The sequence below is a fragment of the Labrus mixtus genome, chromosome 6 (assembly GCF_963584025.1).
Source record: "Labrus mixtus chromosome 6, fLabMix1.1, whole genome shotgun sequence".
Classification (NCBI taxonomy): domain Eukaryota; kingdom Metazoa; phylum Chordata; class Actinopteri; order Labriformes; family Labridae; genus Labrus; species Labrus mixtus.
This window is the reverse complement of record NC_083617.1, coordinates 3276629-3293405: the sequence shown is the minus strand read 5'-3', so window position 1 is coordinate 3293405 and position 16777 is coordinate 3276629. Positions and strand designations below refer to the sequence as shown.

At 41.5% G+C, this 16777-nt stretch overlaps 1 protein-coding gene and 1 long non-coding RNA gene across 2 annotated transcripts in view; both read left to right on the top strand.

The window, feature by feature from the left end:
* LOC132975169 (uncharacterized) overlaps nt 1–16777 on the top strand; it is a 97384-nt gene that overhangs the window by 50925 nt on the left and 29682 nt on the right. The window lies entirely within an intron of this gene.
* The window catches only part of golga4 (golgin A4), a 31034-nt gene continuing 29682 nt past the window's right edge, over nt 15426–16777 (top strand). Inside the window, exon 1 of the mRNA XM_061039522.1 lies at nt 15426–15645. Coding sequence (XP_060895505.1) covers nt 15568–15645 — 78 coding nt within the window. The 5' untranslated portion in view covers nt 15426–15567. The remainder of the gene's footprint in view (nt 15646–16777) is intronic.

The following is a 16777-nucleotide window of genomic DNA, read 5'->3' as shown; positions in this document are numbered from 1 at the left end:
AAATGGTGTTCTGCCCTCAGGTCTCCTGGTAAACTGTTCCACAGACGGGGGGGGGGGGGGCATTGTAATAAAAAGATGTGATAGAAGGGTGTAACGATCCGCTTCAGACCCAGGAAGGAGCCCAGTTGATGAAAAAGATGATGGAAAAATCAGTCAAATACCAAGTACAGAGCCATTTGAGGTGAAGTGTTGAAATGATCAATAGATGGTATCAGGGTTATATGGAGGAAGCTGGAAAAAAAAGGCATTTCAGTGAGGGGTCTCTGACCTCTTTCCATCAGAGAGCTACTCTGAACATGTGACGGTGGTCAAAGTGCTGTTTGCATCTCATCGTTGTAATAGCTAGTTCTGCTAGTGCAGCTGTCGCGGTTGCTAGGTGACAGGGGGATAGCGCTTAGAGGTCACAGCCGTAGACACACAAAAAAGGGAGAAGGCTGTGACCTTGGAAGGATGCTATACCCCTGACGCTGAAATGGTGACATATGGTAAGGACAGCACTACACTGGTTGTCATATGAAGCACAGGTGTGCAGATAATTCAAGCAGAAATCTAAATTTGTTCTTCGAGATGCTCTAAACCAGAAGGGCTCAACTGGTTTAACCTCGGGACCCACCACCAACTCCTTCATGGTAAATGGACTTGAGCTTGTTTGCACCACAGGTCACACCTACGCATCCACTCACACACAGATGGTAGAGGCTGCTGTGTTCAGTGTCAATCCATTCATACACACTCATACGCTGCCGACGAAGCAGCGGGAGCAACTTGGGGTTAAGTGTCTCGCCCAAAGACATGATCGAGACCCCGACCCTCCGGTTGAGAGATGACCAACTCTACCACCTGAGACACAACTGCCCCTGAAAAATCAAGAATCCAAATCAGATTTATCAAATGAAAAATTGAGCAGTTTGAACATCACATGGTACAAAATGTGACAAAACAAAGGGATGGAAGGAAACAAACAGGTTTTATAAATGCTTCATAGTGACCCACTTTTGGGTCCCGACCCTGCAGCAGGGAACCAAACAGCAAAACTAAAGGTTTTAAATCTGGTTTTCGAAAAGATTTGAGCATTTACTCATGATTTTTGCTTCACTTTCATCAAAATGTGATGAACAATAGACTAACCAATGTGAATATATCATAATTAAATGTCATATTATGATTCATATGACAGCCCATCAGTCATATTTAACTAGGGCCCAGGTGGCTTAGTGGTTCGTGCTTGTGCACCATGTACAGAGGCTATGGTCCTCTAAGTGGGCGGCCCAGGTTTCGAATCCAACCTTTGGCTCCTTTCCCAAAATACATTTCCCACTTTCTCTCTCTTTCTCCGCGATTTCTGACTCTATCCACTGTCCTATCTCTAAAATAAAGGCTTAAAAAGCACCCAAAAAATTAACCTTTAAACGTCATCACATTCAAATCGAAAAGACAAAAGACTTCTTTTCCCTCAGTCCAAGAACTTAAACTTCACCCTGGTCAGATACACTTTTAATAGGGATTTAGTCCTCTAGCAGCTTTTTTCATGTTTAGCATAAATACAGGAAGAGGAAGTAAACACACAGTTTAAATATCTCTGTTACATTCACTGCCTTGGCAACCTAACGAACCATACAGACACTTCAGGCTCCCTTAATCCCTGCAGAAAAATGTGAAACAAATAATGTCTAAACTCTGTTTCCAGGCCAAATCAAAGCTGTGAGGATGTGAAAAATAAACAGTCGGGACCATGAAGTAATTTATTCAGTCGCTCTTGATTTACTCCTTTTATCTTTAATGTGTGTTTTTAATTATATTTTGGCATTTTTACAAAATGACTCATAAACGGCGACCGCAGAAGCTCAGTAATCACCAGCTGGATGTTCAGCAGGTGTTGCGAGGCGTTGAGGGAATTACACGGCCGTGTCTTGTTGTTGTGAAACAGAGACTGAGGGGAGGAAAAGTCCCGTCGTGCTACATTAAAGTGATTTGATAAGGTATGCTGACTCCTTTAGTAAGCGTCTTAGTCAGCAGATTGTGGGAGCTCGGTGCAGCCCCACAATGCAGCTTGTTAAAAAAAAAAAAAAAAACAGGCTTTAGAAAAATCTTTTACCAGACGGTTGGACTGCTTTACGAGGCGTTCATGGTATGGATCCAGTATGTGTGGATGTTTCACACAGAGAAAATGAAATGCTTCCTCCACAGTTCTTGGGACTGGTGACTGATCACATTCATCCTGACATGCTGTTAGAAAAGACTTTCAAATCCCTACAATTGTCAAAAGAATTGGCTGAAACGATGACTCGCAGTGATGCATCAGATTTAAATCCTCATGCCTCCCTGCAGTGACTTCAGTAAATAGTACTGTTGATGGTTATGTAACATATTGTTCTGTTAGTAATGAGATTATTTATAAAGATGTAAATGTCCAGGGAAAAGTGCCCACACACAAAAAAAAGATGCAAAATGAATCTGTTGATTACATAATGAAATAAAATGAACTTAATTTGTATAGCACCTTCTGAAAGAAGTCACAGAGTGCTTCACTACAGCAGGATAAAAATACATTTTAATAAAATATGTGAGAAAGAAAAAAACAATTTATCAGACATACACAGCACAGAGTTAAAGGAGCAGTCAGTAAGCTGTGTAGTGAGTGAAATGATAAAGTGAGCTTACTATCTGATCAGACATTAAGGAAACATGCTATGTTGAAGTGCTGGCTTCTCTGACAACAATGCAGCAATTTAGATTCTGGTCCTGAATGCTCTGGATTTGTTTGGACCAGAGAAGGTAGGCGCTTTTAAGGCACCCCCGCCAACACGGCCGTTTTGGACGCCCCTCAGTTTGGCAGATATTAGAGCAGTTATCAGGTCAAACCAACAGGTGTTGCAGCGATGGAAGTGGGCAGGAGAAGTGGTTCAGATAGAAGTGATTGTACCCGACCTAAAAAGCCTCTGCATGTTTCTAATAAGCTCCACGAGCAGAAACGTGCTCAAACTAGGATCAATATTGGAGATGCTTTTTGAAAAATGGAGAGAGGTTAGAACACAGAAAGGTTTACAGACCCATGCAGAAATGTCAAATTGAAAGCTGCATGTGTGAACGCAAACAGATGAATTATTCACTCCGACTATAATTTCTGCGATTCATGTATCTCTAAAATATACCTGCTGGAGGATGTCAGGGCAACACTCAGCCTCATATGGGATTAAACAATCATTGATTTACCCGGGAGCAAGAACTAAGGGCCTTAAAAGTGACAACTTAAATCCTAAAATCAATTCTGAGATGCTCAGGAAACCAACAGGGCAGCAATCTAATACTGGACAAAGCGCTCGTCCATAAAAAGACTTGCAGAAAATAACCGCTTGCAAATCCATTTGAGCTGTCGTTTTGAACATCTGTTCAACCTCTGTGTGATGTTTACCTCCTCACGGGTGACCTTCTGTGTCGTGAATTTGTCAGGGGAAAATGTCACCTTGTGTATGAGTTGAAGAAAAGTGCAACAATAAAATGCTTACACAAGGAAGTCACAGTCAGCAGAAAGTGTCCAGACAAGTTAAAGTTCAAGCGCAGCAGTGATGCAAAGGACAGAGTTGTGTGTGTGTGTGTGTGTGTGTGTGTGTGTGTGTGTGTGTGTATATTGGAGGCAGCCAAAGAATCCAGTGGCCTCTTTTTTTTAAGAGTCTGGCCGGCGTTGTCTTTTTGAATTAACCACAGTCATGAAGGGTTGTTTTCAGTTGAACATGACTGAATCATCTGAAGATGTGATGAATGCGTTCAAGTTCAGAATATGACAAAAACTAAACAAAAAACTTGAATACGAGGAGAGCCTTTTTTCTAGAGTGTGGGCATAAACTCTGTGATACTGGACTGCGCAAACCCTCACATTTGTTTGTCTTCACCTTTTTTTATAAAGCAGGAATCTTTTGAAACAAGGCAATATGAACATTAGCCATGCCCTTACTAAAGTGGAGAGGACATTTAGGGTAACTTCAAGTCCGCCAGCTGCTCAATTATGTCAAAATAAGTAATTTTTCATGAAACATAGAAGAAAGATTTCTGCACGTTTTCATTTTTAAAACTAGAGAAAAAGACGCTGTATCCAAACAGATCCGATGTAAGATGCTGTTTGTGGATCTGTCACATCCCTGTTAATTGTTTAGCACCAATACACCAAGTCAAATTCCTTTTATGTGTAAATGTACTTGGAAATAAACCATGATTCTGATTCTGATCCCTTAAATGTTTGTGGAGAGGATACAGGGCGGTCTGATCTGTCATCATTATAATGAGAATGTCTTTATGTGATTCCTGTAGTGTATCTTTTAAATGCCAGATTCATACATCACACAGACTGTAGATCTGACAAATTGCATCAACTGTGTTTTCAGGCAACTGCATTAAGAGGGCAATAATCATAAACCTCTGATCCACACCGCCCACTCTGCAGGCCCTCGTCTCAAAACATCTGGAGATGTTTACGCAAAGGGAAAGCTACAACAGCAACATTTCTATTGAAGATGCAGGAAAGCCAGGTATATAATATAATATAACCCAGGGGTGTCTGGTGCATCGTTCTCCAGGGTGGGCTCATTTTCTCACAGATGGAACGAGATATAAACCTTTGTTTTTGCTAACACATACTGGTGTTAACTGGCTAACACAATTAGCATCACGATCATTTGAACAAGCAGAATAAGCATCATAATTATTTGAATGTAGGACTACAACAACCTCATATACACTCGTTCATACTGAGGACTCATGTTAGTCCGGTCTGCAGCTCTGATCCAGTGACAAGTTAAATAAAGTGCAGAGTGCCAACAAGTTCATCCTGCAGAATCAGAGCTCATTAAGCAGCTGAATACTGCGCGGTACAAAGGAGGTGAAGGTGGTCCTCATCCTGGGCATTCTGAAGTCCAAAGTGCATACTCAGACCAAAAGGGGGGTGCAGAGGGTCAAACAAACACGGAGCTCTCGTGTGCCTGTCAGCAAAAAAGAGCAGAGCCAGAATGATGTGTTCATTTGAATCAAAAACATACACAACCAGAGAGAGAGAGAGATTCTGTTCTCACAGGATCTTTCCTTTGCAGTAACTCAAAGCAGAAATCAATGAATGGAAATTAAAGATGCAGAAGAAGTCCAGGAATCAGCATTTTTCGGATTTGTCTGGATCTCAAACTATAATCCCCCTAAGATCCAGGATGTAATCTTGCATATCTTGTCTGTATCATCGAGGATTATAGAAGAAAAAAAAAACGACCTCATAAAGTTGTGCACGACTTCAAGTAATTAAATGTGATTTTTTAAACATCGACTGGGGATTGTAACAGCACAAGCTCAGATTTATGTAACACAGAGACACATTTTCTGACGCTCATCCAGCAGGCGGCTCACTTTACGAGGCCGCTCATAAAGCCGAAGTCAGGTGAGTGAAGAGGTTATCATGACACCCGGATACAGACAGATATCAGCCGATGTAAACACACCGAAACAAATGGGACGTGTGTGTTTGCCGCGGGGCAGAAGGTTGAGATTACAGATACAGTTAACTGATGCTGCATCTGCTCCTATAGGGCATGATCAGATTATCGCTTCCTTCTTCTCTAATAGCTTCTCTGTCTCAGGCCCACCTTCAGCTCTAAAGGGGGATGGGGTGGGGGGGGGGTCACACTTAGCAGGAGGGAGGCTTTTATCCTCTGCCACAAAGCTGCATTTTATCACCACTGGCATGCTGATGAGAGGACACACAGATAACCTCTCCTGCCATTACCCAAAAAAGAAGCATCCCCAGCTTGTGCTTTGTACGACTAAAACCTGCAGCTGCTCTCTTATCTGTGCTTCATCAACCCCCCTCTTCTTCTTCAAGGTTGCACTGTGACAATGGCGACCCACAGTCAGGACAAACTGGAGACACTTGCTTCTGATCATTGTCAGCAACAGATGAGCATCTTTCTTTCTGCGGCTGCGAGATTCCTCGTCGCATTCTGAAAAACATGAAAGTGTAGCTAATTAGACGCGCAGCCGCATCGGTGTAGAGGCTAATTGGAACTCGCTTGATTTGGTTCATGGAGATAAGTGACGAGTTTCAGCTCACCGGTTATCATGCTGCAGTGCTTCCTCCTGTCTGATATTCACACACAGCAGTCTCCCATTACGTCTGCATAATAAAGTTGTAAAACAATCTGTGCGGAAGCCGGGGAGTTTAAATATACTTTAAACGTCCCTGCAGTGCACCTACAGTTAAGTTAGGTTAAATAAAATACAATAAAGCATGTTTTTTTTTTATAGTTTTGTGTAAATTTTCAATGGCTGGAATCAAGCACAAGGTGTGTAGATGGAAAAAAACCTGGAATGAAAACGTTAAGCACCAGGGTGTTCATGCCATCTGGATTTACCAACGCCCCTCACCGCAGAGAAATATAGAAATCCACCTGCCTGAGAGAAAATAATGCTCTTTTTTTAAGAGTCTGCCGTTGTCTTTTTTAATTACCCACAGTCATGAACGGCTGTTTTCAGTTAAACATGACTGGAGTAACAATTGTCTGAAGAGGATGTGATGAATGCGTTCAAGTTCAGAATATGACAGAGTGAACAAATACGACAAAAACAAAACAAAAAACTTGAATATAAGGAGAGCCTTTTTTCTAGAGTGTGGGCATAAACTCTGTGAGATTGGACTGTGCAAACCCTCACATTTGATTTTTTAGACCCTTTTTTATAAAGCAGGAATCTTTTGAAACAAGGCAATATTAATGTTTTAATGGAGTGGTTTTTGTCGCTGATTCTGAGTGTTTGTTGTGTTTTTGCTTGTTTTACTGTGCTTGTAATCTCGACAGCATTGAGCGAAACCTTAGTGTCCATACGAGAATAAATAAAGGTTTTAAAATGACTGGGACCAGCGCAGCCTTCTGGAAAACCTATCCTCGTAACATTAAACATTCATCCAGGTGTTCCCTCCTCCTCTCAAGATGTTTTCACAGCGGGGGGTCTTCCTAATAAACAATCTCGTACTCATCAAAAAGAAGAAAAAAAAAGAAAGAACATCATAATCCCAGCGTTGCCTTTGCAAACAAAATCTTCATTTTAGCTTTTGTCATCTCTCAAAGTGTCAGAAATATGGAAGCAGAAAAAAATTTCACTAGCAAAGTGAAAGACTTAGGGTGGTTTCACACGAAGGACTCGGCAGGGCAACGAGTGTGAATACTGTCAGGTCCTTAGGGACTTTTCCAACTGTCATTGCAAAAATTAGCACATTATGGGTCGCTGCTTTAGTTTAAATTTTGTCAGAGCTCTGTGGCCCCCTTACTGGTCTGGAGCCCCAAGCAGTTACCTGCCTTGCCTGTTGACAAGCAGCGCCTCTGAGTCCGGTTCATTTGATCAGTGTGAGCACAAACGTATCGTACTTTTATCGTACCTGAGACCACCTCGTACCAGTGACCTCGGGCACAGAACAATGGTACTAATGTGAACGCAGACCAGCGGGGGAGCGATAGACTTTAATGGCCCCATTGGGAAATTCCCTTTTCACAGCCCAGTTTCTGTCCAACAGACAATTCCCACCAAAGAACAGCACATACACAAATCACAGTGTATAAAACAAACATAGTTGAAGATCAACCATAAGTTCCCACTCTGGCCAGTTCAGCGAGGCCTTTAGTTCAGGGCAGCTAGAACAGAAGGGATCAGGCTTTTCCCGAGGCGAGCCCTTCTGCACCTCAGTCCTATATCTCCATCCTGTGGGGACGTGGATTGAGCAGGATTCAAATATGTTCCTACTTCCTACATCAATTTTAAGGAAGGTTATGAAACACTGATGGGTGAAAGAAAATAATTATGGCCTCTGGGGGGAAATGTAATTCTGTGAATTTGCAACTGTGGGGAAAGCCTTATACTGACTTTTATTTCTGGAGAATGCAATTTATCTGCTTTACATTTTATATTCATTTGAAAAAACACCTCAGTAAATCATTGAGATGTCTGTTCTCTATGCTGGATAACGACTTTGACATCGCTTCCTCGCAGGGTAAAAATAGTGGAGAGATTTGTCTTGTGAAAAACGGCAACATGAGACATTCTGAAACATTTAGTTTCTCTATCAAAAAAATAAATACTGACATATTATCTTCCAAGAATTATCAATGCAAAAGTGAGAATAATAGATTCTAATTCATGTTGATGTAGTCACAGTTCCTGAGGAAATAAATGTAACTTTGCAAATGAATGCAGCTCTGAATTTTTGATTTGTTCTGTGAAGTGGTCCTGAAAAAGTCGGTAAAATGCCAGAACGGGCAAATTTAAAAACCTGCTTTAATCTGAACTTAATTTAATTTATTGACACAGAAGGTTTTAACATCCTTAATTGAAATTAATTTTCTCTGGTTTGAACGACATCATCTAAACTTTGTGAGTGTATTTAATGTTCTCTTACTCTGTAAAGCACTTTATAGTAGTGCTTTGCCTCAAAGGTTAATTTGGGATTTAATTGTGTGGTTTATGTGTATACAAGTGTTGTGATGCCAGCCAATCATATCCTTTTTCAGTCTTTTGCTTCATTGTCAGGCTGCCAGTTTTTAATGAAATACATTCAACCATTCAGCAACATTTGCCAAACAGTAGAGCTCCTTATAGGAGCAACAAAAACTGGTCATACCCAATCCTAACATGTTTGCAGCACCTCTGGATGAACTGAAGCCATAAGTGCCCATATATGGACAAGTGGGCAGAGTCTATGATGGACCAGTTGTTTGCAACAAGCCCTGGTGTTAAAAAATTAATCCAATAAAGTCGTGCAAAAAACTGCAGTTCCTCAAGTTTCCACTTGAGGCAGGCTGCAAAATACATATGTCCCATTAACACCCTTTACATACAATCTCATTGTGACAATAGCAATAAAAATGTAAATAGCCTTATTAAGATAACAGTTTTGGGGCGCTGGTAGCCTAGCGGTTGCTGCGCGCGCCCCACATACAGAGACATTGACCTCCAAGCAGAAGGCCCGGGTTTGACTCCGACCTGTGGCCCCTTTCCTGCATATCTATCCTCTCTCTCTCTCTCTCTCTCTCGCCAATTCCTGACTCTATCCACTGTCCTTTCTCTGAAAATAAAAGGCATAAAAAGCCCCCCAAAATGTTAAAAACATAAAGGATGGTACAAGCAACAATGATGAGCAGGCGTATACAGGGGAGGTTGGAAACCTGTCACAGTGGTGCCAGGACAACAACCTGCTCCTGAACGTCAGCAAAACCAAGGAGCTGATTGTGGACTTCAGGAGAGGACAGCAGAGGGATTACACCCCACTGAGAATTGATGGGACGCTGGTGGACAGGGTGTGCAGCTTCAAGTACCTACACTGTATTTATGTGTATTAGTAATTTGAGTGTTTATTGCATGGCCTTGCGGAACAGTCCTTACATTTCACTGCACATCTGTATGAGCATGTGACAAATAAAAATCTTGACTCTTGAATGGACTTGAGCTTATATAGCGCTTTTCTAGTCTTCCGACTCCTCAAGGCGCTTTTACACTGCATGTCACACCTACACATTCACACACTGATGGTAGTAGTCACTATGTAGTATCATCCATCAGAAGAAAAGAATCCCATTCATACACCGCCACCGAAGCAGCAGGAGCAATTCAGGGTTAAATGTCTTACATCAGACATGTTGCCTAGCTGGGAATTGAACCCTTGATCTTCCGGTTGAGAGGCAACGACTCTACCAACTGAGCCACAGCCAGCATAATAAGGATAAGAGGTATTAATACAATTCGCATATTTTGGGGTGTGGCTAATTTGACTGACAGGTGGGTGGATTATAGCTATTTGCCAGGAGACTTAATGCCGCCTCAGCTCCGCCTCTTTGCCCGTTTCTAGCTTGACTGAAAGTTTGGTTGAGACAGCATTTCCCATACAGCGACCGCCATCATTTGGCTTCAAAACTCAGCTTCATGTTATCCCTTAGATGGTGTAGCACAACTCTACACAGTTGCCTGTAAACATGCTTTAGTTCTGCTGTAAAGTTTGGAATTTTGACATGGGGCTCGCTGAGATTCACTCACTTTTTAATCCTGCCTCATGTATCAGTTTGATAGACTTGCATTTTAATTTTTTTAAGTTTTAGCCAAATGGTCTGCTGGTTGCTTCCTCCCTTTGTTTCCCCCAGACACTCTTTTATGTTAATGTTTGGACGTGACTGTCGGTTCAGTCCAACAAACCATGTCCAATTAAGTGAGCATGAATCCAATTTATTACAGCTGCAGTTTTTGTAGTTTTTTTGCCACCGCTCTCTGTGGTTGTGATGTTGAAATCTCCAGTGTGATCGCTGAGATCTGGGAATACAATGACATCCACAGAGGGTCCAAAAAGGGCAAGATACAATCTGTCAGACAATTAAGCAGCATGTGAACAAGCTAACAGTTGCTTTTAGTGCACACAGCAATCAGGCAGCATGAACAGGATCAACTCTGCCGTGACTTATAGGGATGTCTAAATGAAACACAGCAGAGGTTAATGTTGTTAGTAACACCTCTCCTTTACCTGATGAGTCAAGATGTCTAATACTGTGGAAAACAATGATATCTCACTGTCATGGCTTAAGGATCACATAACTGGGACACCTGTGCTCTCTTGGAAAGACAGGTGAAAATATCTGCTGAGAGAAACAGTCTGACAGCAAGCTTTCACATGGAGCTCGAAGAGGTTGCAAGGTGACTTGTTAACAATGTGGAACATCTGTCGAGGCGGCAGATAAAAATGAATCCTCAGGCATGGATGTGCACAAAACCATGAGTCACAATTTGCAGAGCAATATGTAACTGTGACGCAGCGTTTAAAATGGGTACCGCAGTCCAAATTCAAAACATTGCAGAGAGCTCCCTTTAGAGTCGATGCTCATGTGGGTTGCCACGCTGACACTGAAGCTTCAGTGTTTATCCAGCTCTGCATGGGTCTGTAAACCTTTCTGTGTTCTAACCTCTCTCCATTTTTCAAAAGCATCTCCAATATTGATCCTAGTTTGAGCACGTTTCTGCTCGTGGAGCTTATTAGAAACATGCAGAGGCTTTTTTAGTTCCGGGTAGAATCAGTTACATGTCATGTCATATTTTATGTTGGTTAAGAAAGACCGAGCTGCATTTCTCCCTCGCTCTTTTTTTCCCCCTCTACTAACATATGACACACATTTATCCCTCGTGCTTGTGTTGCAATGCATGGGTAGCTCCATCTGGTGGCTCTGCCCGCCATCAAACAACAAGGCAACAACATGCAGAACATTCAATGAATGCTAAAACGATTCATCAAAGATTCAACAGAGGAAATAACACCAACTTTATCTACTTTTGGGATGTAGATCAGGGACCTTTAGACTAGATGTGATTTTTTAAATGTAGAGTGAAACAGATATTGTAAAAATATAACACGTTTTCTACTGGGACAATAAAGACTCTTTTAATGAAGAGCTTTTCACAACAAAAGAAACCCTCTGCATTTCAGTCTCTGTTCAAAAGCTGCAAATTCTCTTTTTGGTGCTGCATGACGTGTTGGTCCTTTTCTACACCTTCAATACTGCATCAGTTCAATCAGCTCTCTGTTAAATGCTTGTTAGCTACATGAGAATATTTGCAAATCATCACGTTCTGTTTGTTCTGCACAGGCTCGATGGTTTGCTCCGGTATAGCCGTGCAATGCTTCTCCGCATGCCGGTGGCAAAGACGTTTTATAAAACAGGCTCTCCAAGCTGGCACGGCCTCACTGTGACAGGAGGCTTGGGCACGAAACAACCAGATGATGACACCGTGGGAGATGGGAAAAGGGCAAAAGCTGGTCAGTGCACCAGCTCCCTTAATCATCAATCAGTGTCCAAAATAGCCGTTACATCAACCTGAGAGCAGGAATGACACATTTTCAACCTACAAAAATCAAATATAGAGTAGAAAGACTGTTTTTTTTTATTTTTATTTCAGGCTGCTACATTCAGACACAGATTCTTTAATCACATCAAATACTTTTGTGCAAGTTTTTCAGGACATTTGGATTGATGTAATTGGGCATTTGGTAGTCGGAAATCTGATGGGATCAAATCAGATTTTACCTCTTGTAAATCCTGTATCGCCTGCTTGATCACTAAGAGAGGGGTTTGGTGTTTGACTGCATCCTAATTGTCTACTTTAAAACAGCTTTTAGTAATGATGAGGGGGTGTCAATACGGGGAGCAGATACTGAGATGCTGCAGAAAAAGGTGTAGCATGTGGAGGTAAGAACGAGTTGTGAGGAGGAGCTGAAGTCAGGGTTGGAGGAGTGCGTCAATATCTAATCAGTTTGGTCCGTTTTCTCAAAAGGTGCTCTCCGGGGAGATGTGTAGAGCTGAAACTTTAGGATAATGCATGAGACACAGTTTCGACCTATATGGCTCTAAATGTAAGACCATGTCAGATTTACATCCACTGACTGTTTACCAATATGGACAGCACATCCCGGTCTCCTTCTGTTGTACAGAATTGAAGCCAAAAAAAAATTCCCCTGTGACGCAATCACATATTGCACTGACTTTGTAATTTGTAATTGTCCTCAAGCAAAGGACAATTCTGTCCACTGCTTGTGCTTAATGGTGCTTAATTATGGTGCTTTAATTCATAACTCCTTATTTGAACGCGAGAGGAGAGGGGTTGGAGGTGTGACGCTGGAGGAGAGCGGAAGCTTCAGAATAGCGGAGTTGTCGCCAAACAGCAGTTTGTTATTTGTTTTAGTTTAATGCTGATGCTCAAGGGCGACATCTACTGGATCTACTTTGCATGTTGCACATTCTTCCTTTAATATTCAGTGTATTTTTTTTTATAAATATGCACAATATTATCATGGATAATTTCATTCCTCTTCAGAATCACATCACAGTATCGTCATAGTTACCAGAAGTAAATAATTGGAGTTCCAGTTAAAACTTCCTCAAACTGAGAAAAGAGAGTAAATGTGTACATGTACTTCATTATGAGACTAAATTGCCCTTCAAAACAAAAACTGTCACAGCAGAAAAACAGCAGCCAATCCCTCTATTTTGACTATATCATCTCTGCCACTCGCCTCAGGGCACAGTATAGAAAAAGCTCCATAACTCTGCCGTTAACCACCCATCATTCATATTCAGTGTTCCAGGCACCCATCAAACATCAAAAGACCCGCTGAGTTATAAACATTACTGCTAGAATGATGGAAAATGCAAATCACATCTTCATTTCAGTCGTCTCTTTTAATGGATTTGTGTTGCAAAATGGTTTTATATATTCTCTCTCTTAAAGGTAGCAAAGTCTGAATCAGAAATGTTGATTTCAGATGTTTGCACACGTGGCCAAATCCCAACGGTAAAAAAAACCCAAAACACCACATATTGAAACCATGACTCACGGCGCCATCTTTTCTGTCGACTTCTCTGTCTGTTACGGGTTTCATCATAAGGACATCATGACTCAGATGAAGAGCAGACATAAAGATTTTTCTATTTTTGCCATTATGCAGAATAAAGATTGGTATTAAAACATCTGAGTGCAGTGATCCAGATCATCAGATTTAAAAAATAAGCAAGACCTTGTTTCTGCTGTGGAAATACATTTGAATTTACAATATTTTGTAAATAGTTGTGGCTTGTGCAAAATGAATGTTACAATTTACACAAAGATGATGAACGCTGTGCCTCGGATGACAGGTTATTCACATTCTCCTCTGCAGGAGAAATCAGAACGGATGAATGATGTTCTCTCACACACTCTAACAGGATGAGTGTGTTGTGCAACTTCACATAAAGGACTTGTACGTGAATATTTTATCTGAGAGCTAAAGCATTTAAATGTTGTGTAACTATGCAGATACAGTTACAGCATCAGGAGGTTTCTGATAGTAAAAGCTGTGATACTTTGATCACAAATTACCACTGTCTCTTTAAAAAATAAGTATCCAAATCAGACAAAAAAAGCTGTGACAGAAGAGGGCAAATACTTGTGACTGCATGTGCCACTCTTCTGGTTTTCCTTTTGATTTTGACTTTAAAGGGACGATGCCAAAGAATAACGAGGAAGTGAATATTCATTTTATCAGGGAAATAGTACCATTCATAAAAACCTAATAGTACATGTAAATGAAAGTATCTGTGCTCTGAGCTGGCCTGAAGCAATATCATAGTGGTTAAACAGTGCCCTCTACTGGGAAAAAGCTGCTGTTGACTTCCTCTACAACACGTTTAACAAGCAGTAACTTTACAATAGACTGCAAAAAAAGAAAATACATTTGCCAGAATCACTGCCAAGAAATTATGATCGGGGAAGTTAGGGTGCAGGCTGGATTGTTTGTAAAAGGTTCTTTAGAGTTTAAACACATGTTAAGTAAAAACAAAACTTAACCCTTCATGTTAGAACCATGAAGAACTTTACTGAGATTAAGACAGACAGCCAACATATGAGGAAGTACAAAACACAGGTAAAACTATGCATGGTCACAGAGTGACCCCTCATCCCTTCCCTCCTTTCTCATCGCTTCCCTCCTTCCTCATCCCTTCCCTCCTTTCTCATTGCTTCCCTCCTTCCTCATCCCTTCCCTCCTTTCTCATTGCTTCCCTCCTTCCTCATCCCTTCCCTCCTTCCTTATCCCTTCCCTCCTTCATCATCCCTTCACTCCATCCTCATCGCTTCCCTCCTTCCTTATCCCTTCCCTCCTTCATCATCCCTTCCCTCCTTCATCATCCCTTCCCTCCTTCCTCATCCCTGTTTTAAATCCCTGTTTTTATGAATGGAGTCTGGTTGCCGTGGAGACGGCAGTGTAACCGCTGCTGTATTGTCATCAGTATACCTGTGTTCAGTGCAGGTGGTCCTCCAGGCGTGACGCTGTACACCTGCAGAAAGTCATTGTTCAAAGCGTCTACAACCTGATGCATCTTCCTCCAACACCTTCAATCTACTTTTAAAAAGATTTAAAGAGAGCAGCGGCCCCTGACGCAAATACTCCTGCAGCAGATCCCAGCCTGCTTGAGCAGCTCAGAATGCAACCCATCCAATTAAAAATTAGACCTATACCAAGAAAATGTACATTACCCATGCAGAAATATACAAATTAGAGTAGAGAAGTGCAATTTTTAAATGAATCTGTGCATACTTCAAGGTGCAATTATGCTTATATATTATTTGTCAAGATGAACATTAAAGTGTCCAACTAGAGGTCACCAAGAGTCACTTTGCTTTCCCCCCTGCTATAACATAACAGGGAGGTGTAGAGTGAAAATAAAAAGTAAAACAAAACCTCTAAATGAAAACCTCTGTGGGCTTTGATTCTGTTCAGTCTTTGCTTTTATTCTCCAAGAGTGGCGCTGTAGTTAATTTAGCCCCAGACCGGACTTGCCCTTTAACTCTGACGTCTCAGTTTTCCTCCACGTTGGCCGCACATGCGCAGAGCGTGCTGTCACCTGCTGGATATCCCAACGCGAACAAGGAAGTCTGGCACCGCCGGATTGGATGTCGGGCTAAAACGAAAACAAAAATACATCTCCGCCGTGTGCTAGTCACCTGCTCGTCGGCTGTTTGCTCCGTCGGCGTGACAAGATGTTTAAAAAACTGAAGCAGAGGATAAACGAGGAGCAATCCCCGCAGAGGAATGCGCAGTCACCACAGCAGGCCCAGGTTAGTTGTTGTGTTGCTGGAAGCTAACTCAGCTAGCCCAGCTTCGTCTGTTTACACTTCCCAGAAGGCTAGTCGTCGTTTCGCCGCTGCAAACGATATCAAAATCGATTATTTTTGCAATATATTATTGATATATCTCCAAAAACTTTCAATTAAGACCATCAGTTTGCCCCTTTTCTTTCTTCTTTACGTTAGCTTAATGCTAGCTCAGTTAGTTTTCAACTTAAGCTGTCATCCTCAGCTGAGGTGCGTTCATGTACACACCTTTAACTGGGAAATCTCACTGTCCCAGGTGGATAAAAAAAAAAAAAAAAAACAATATCCAGCGATCCTTGAGATTCGTTGTTGCCAAAACACAAGTGAGATGTCTTACTGTAAGTGCTGATATTATATGGGTGTGTCTGTTGTAATGTCAGCTGGTCATAATCCTGCCCATGCCGGACGCTGTGATGTCATACTGCATGAATAGAAAAAGGTCAGTCCAAACTAGTAAAGTGGGTTCAACATAGGAGTCAAAGCAAATACACTTTGCAAACAGTGCTGCTGATTGATATTAAGTTTAAATGGCAGCAGACTTCATATTGAATGAGTCCACCATGACCCCGCTGGTAAGATTCAACATTTCCTTATTTGTCACTGAAGTCTAAATCTTCGACCTATTCTGCTCTTCATTATTTGACAGACTGCTGCTAATCTACATGTATACCCAATTTTTTGTTTTTTGCATTCAGTGTGTTTCAGAGATGCTCTCACAAGCTGCATGATTTTTATTTGGTTGCTTCTCATTTGACTTGTTCCTACAGCACCTACAGTTTGTTTGTGTTTTCAATGCGTTACATGCATTTGCTTGTGTTAACACCGCCATTCAAAAGTGACCGGGTTCAAGGGTTAAGATTGACAAGTACCCATTGGGGGGAAACAAAATGGGGGATCAATAGATTGTATCTTTATCTTTAACCAGAGGGGTACAATGTACAGATGTTTGGATACTGACACCAGCAGAAATAAGTAGGATACCTGCCCTCTTGATAGACATCAGCAAATAATGTGGCATGTAATGATTGAGGTAGCTGGTGTGTTTTATCATGTAAAATCTGGACAACTAAAATAACCTAACTACTTAGTCAGAGAA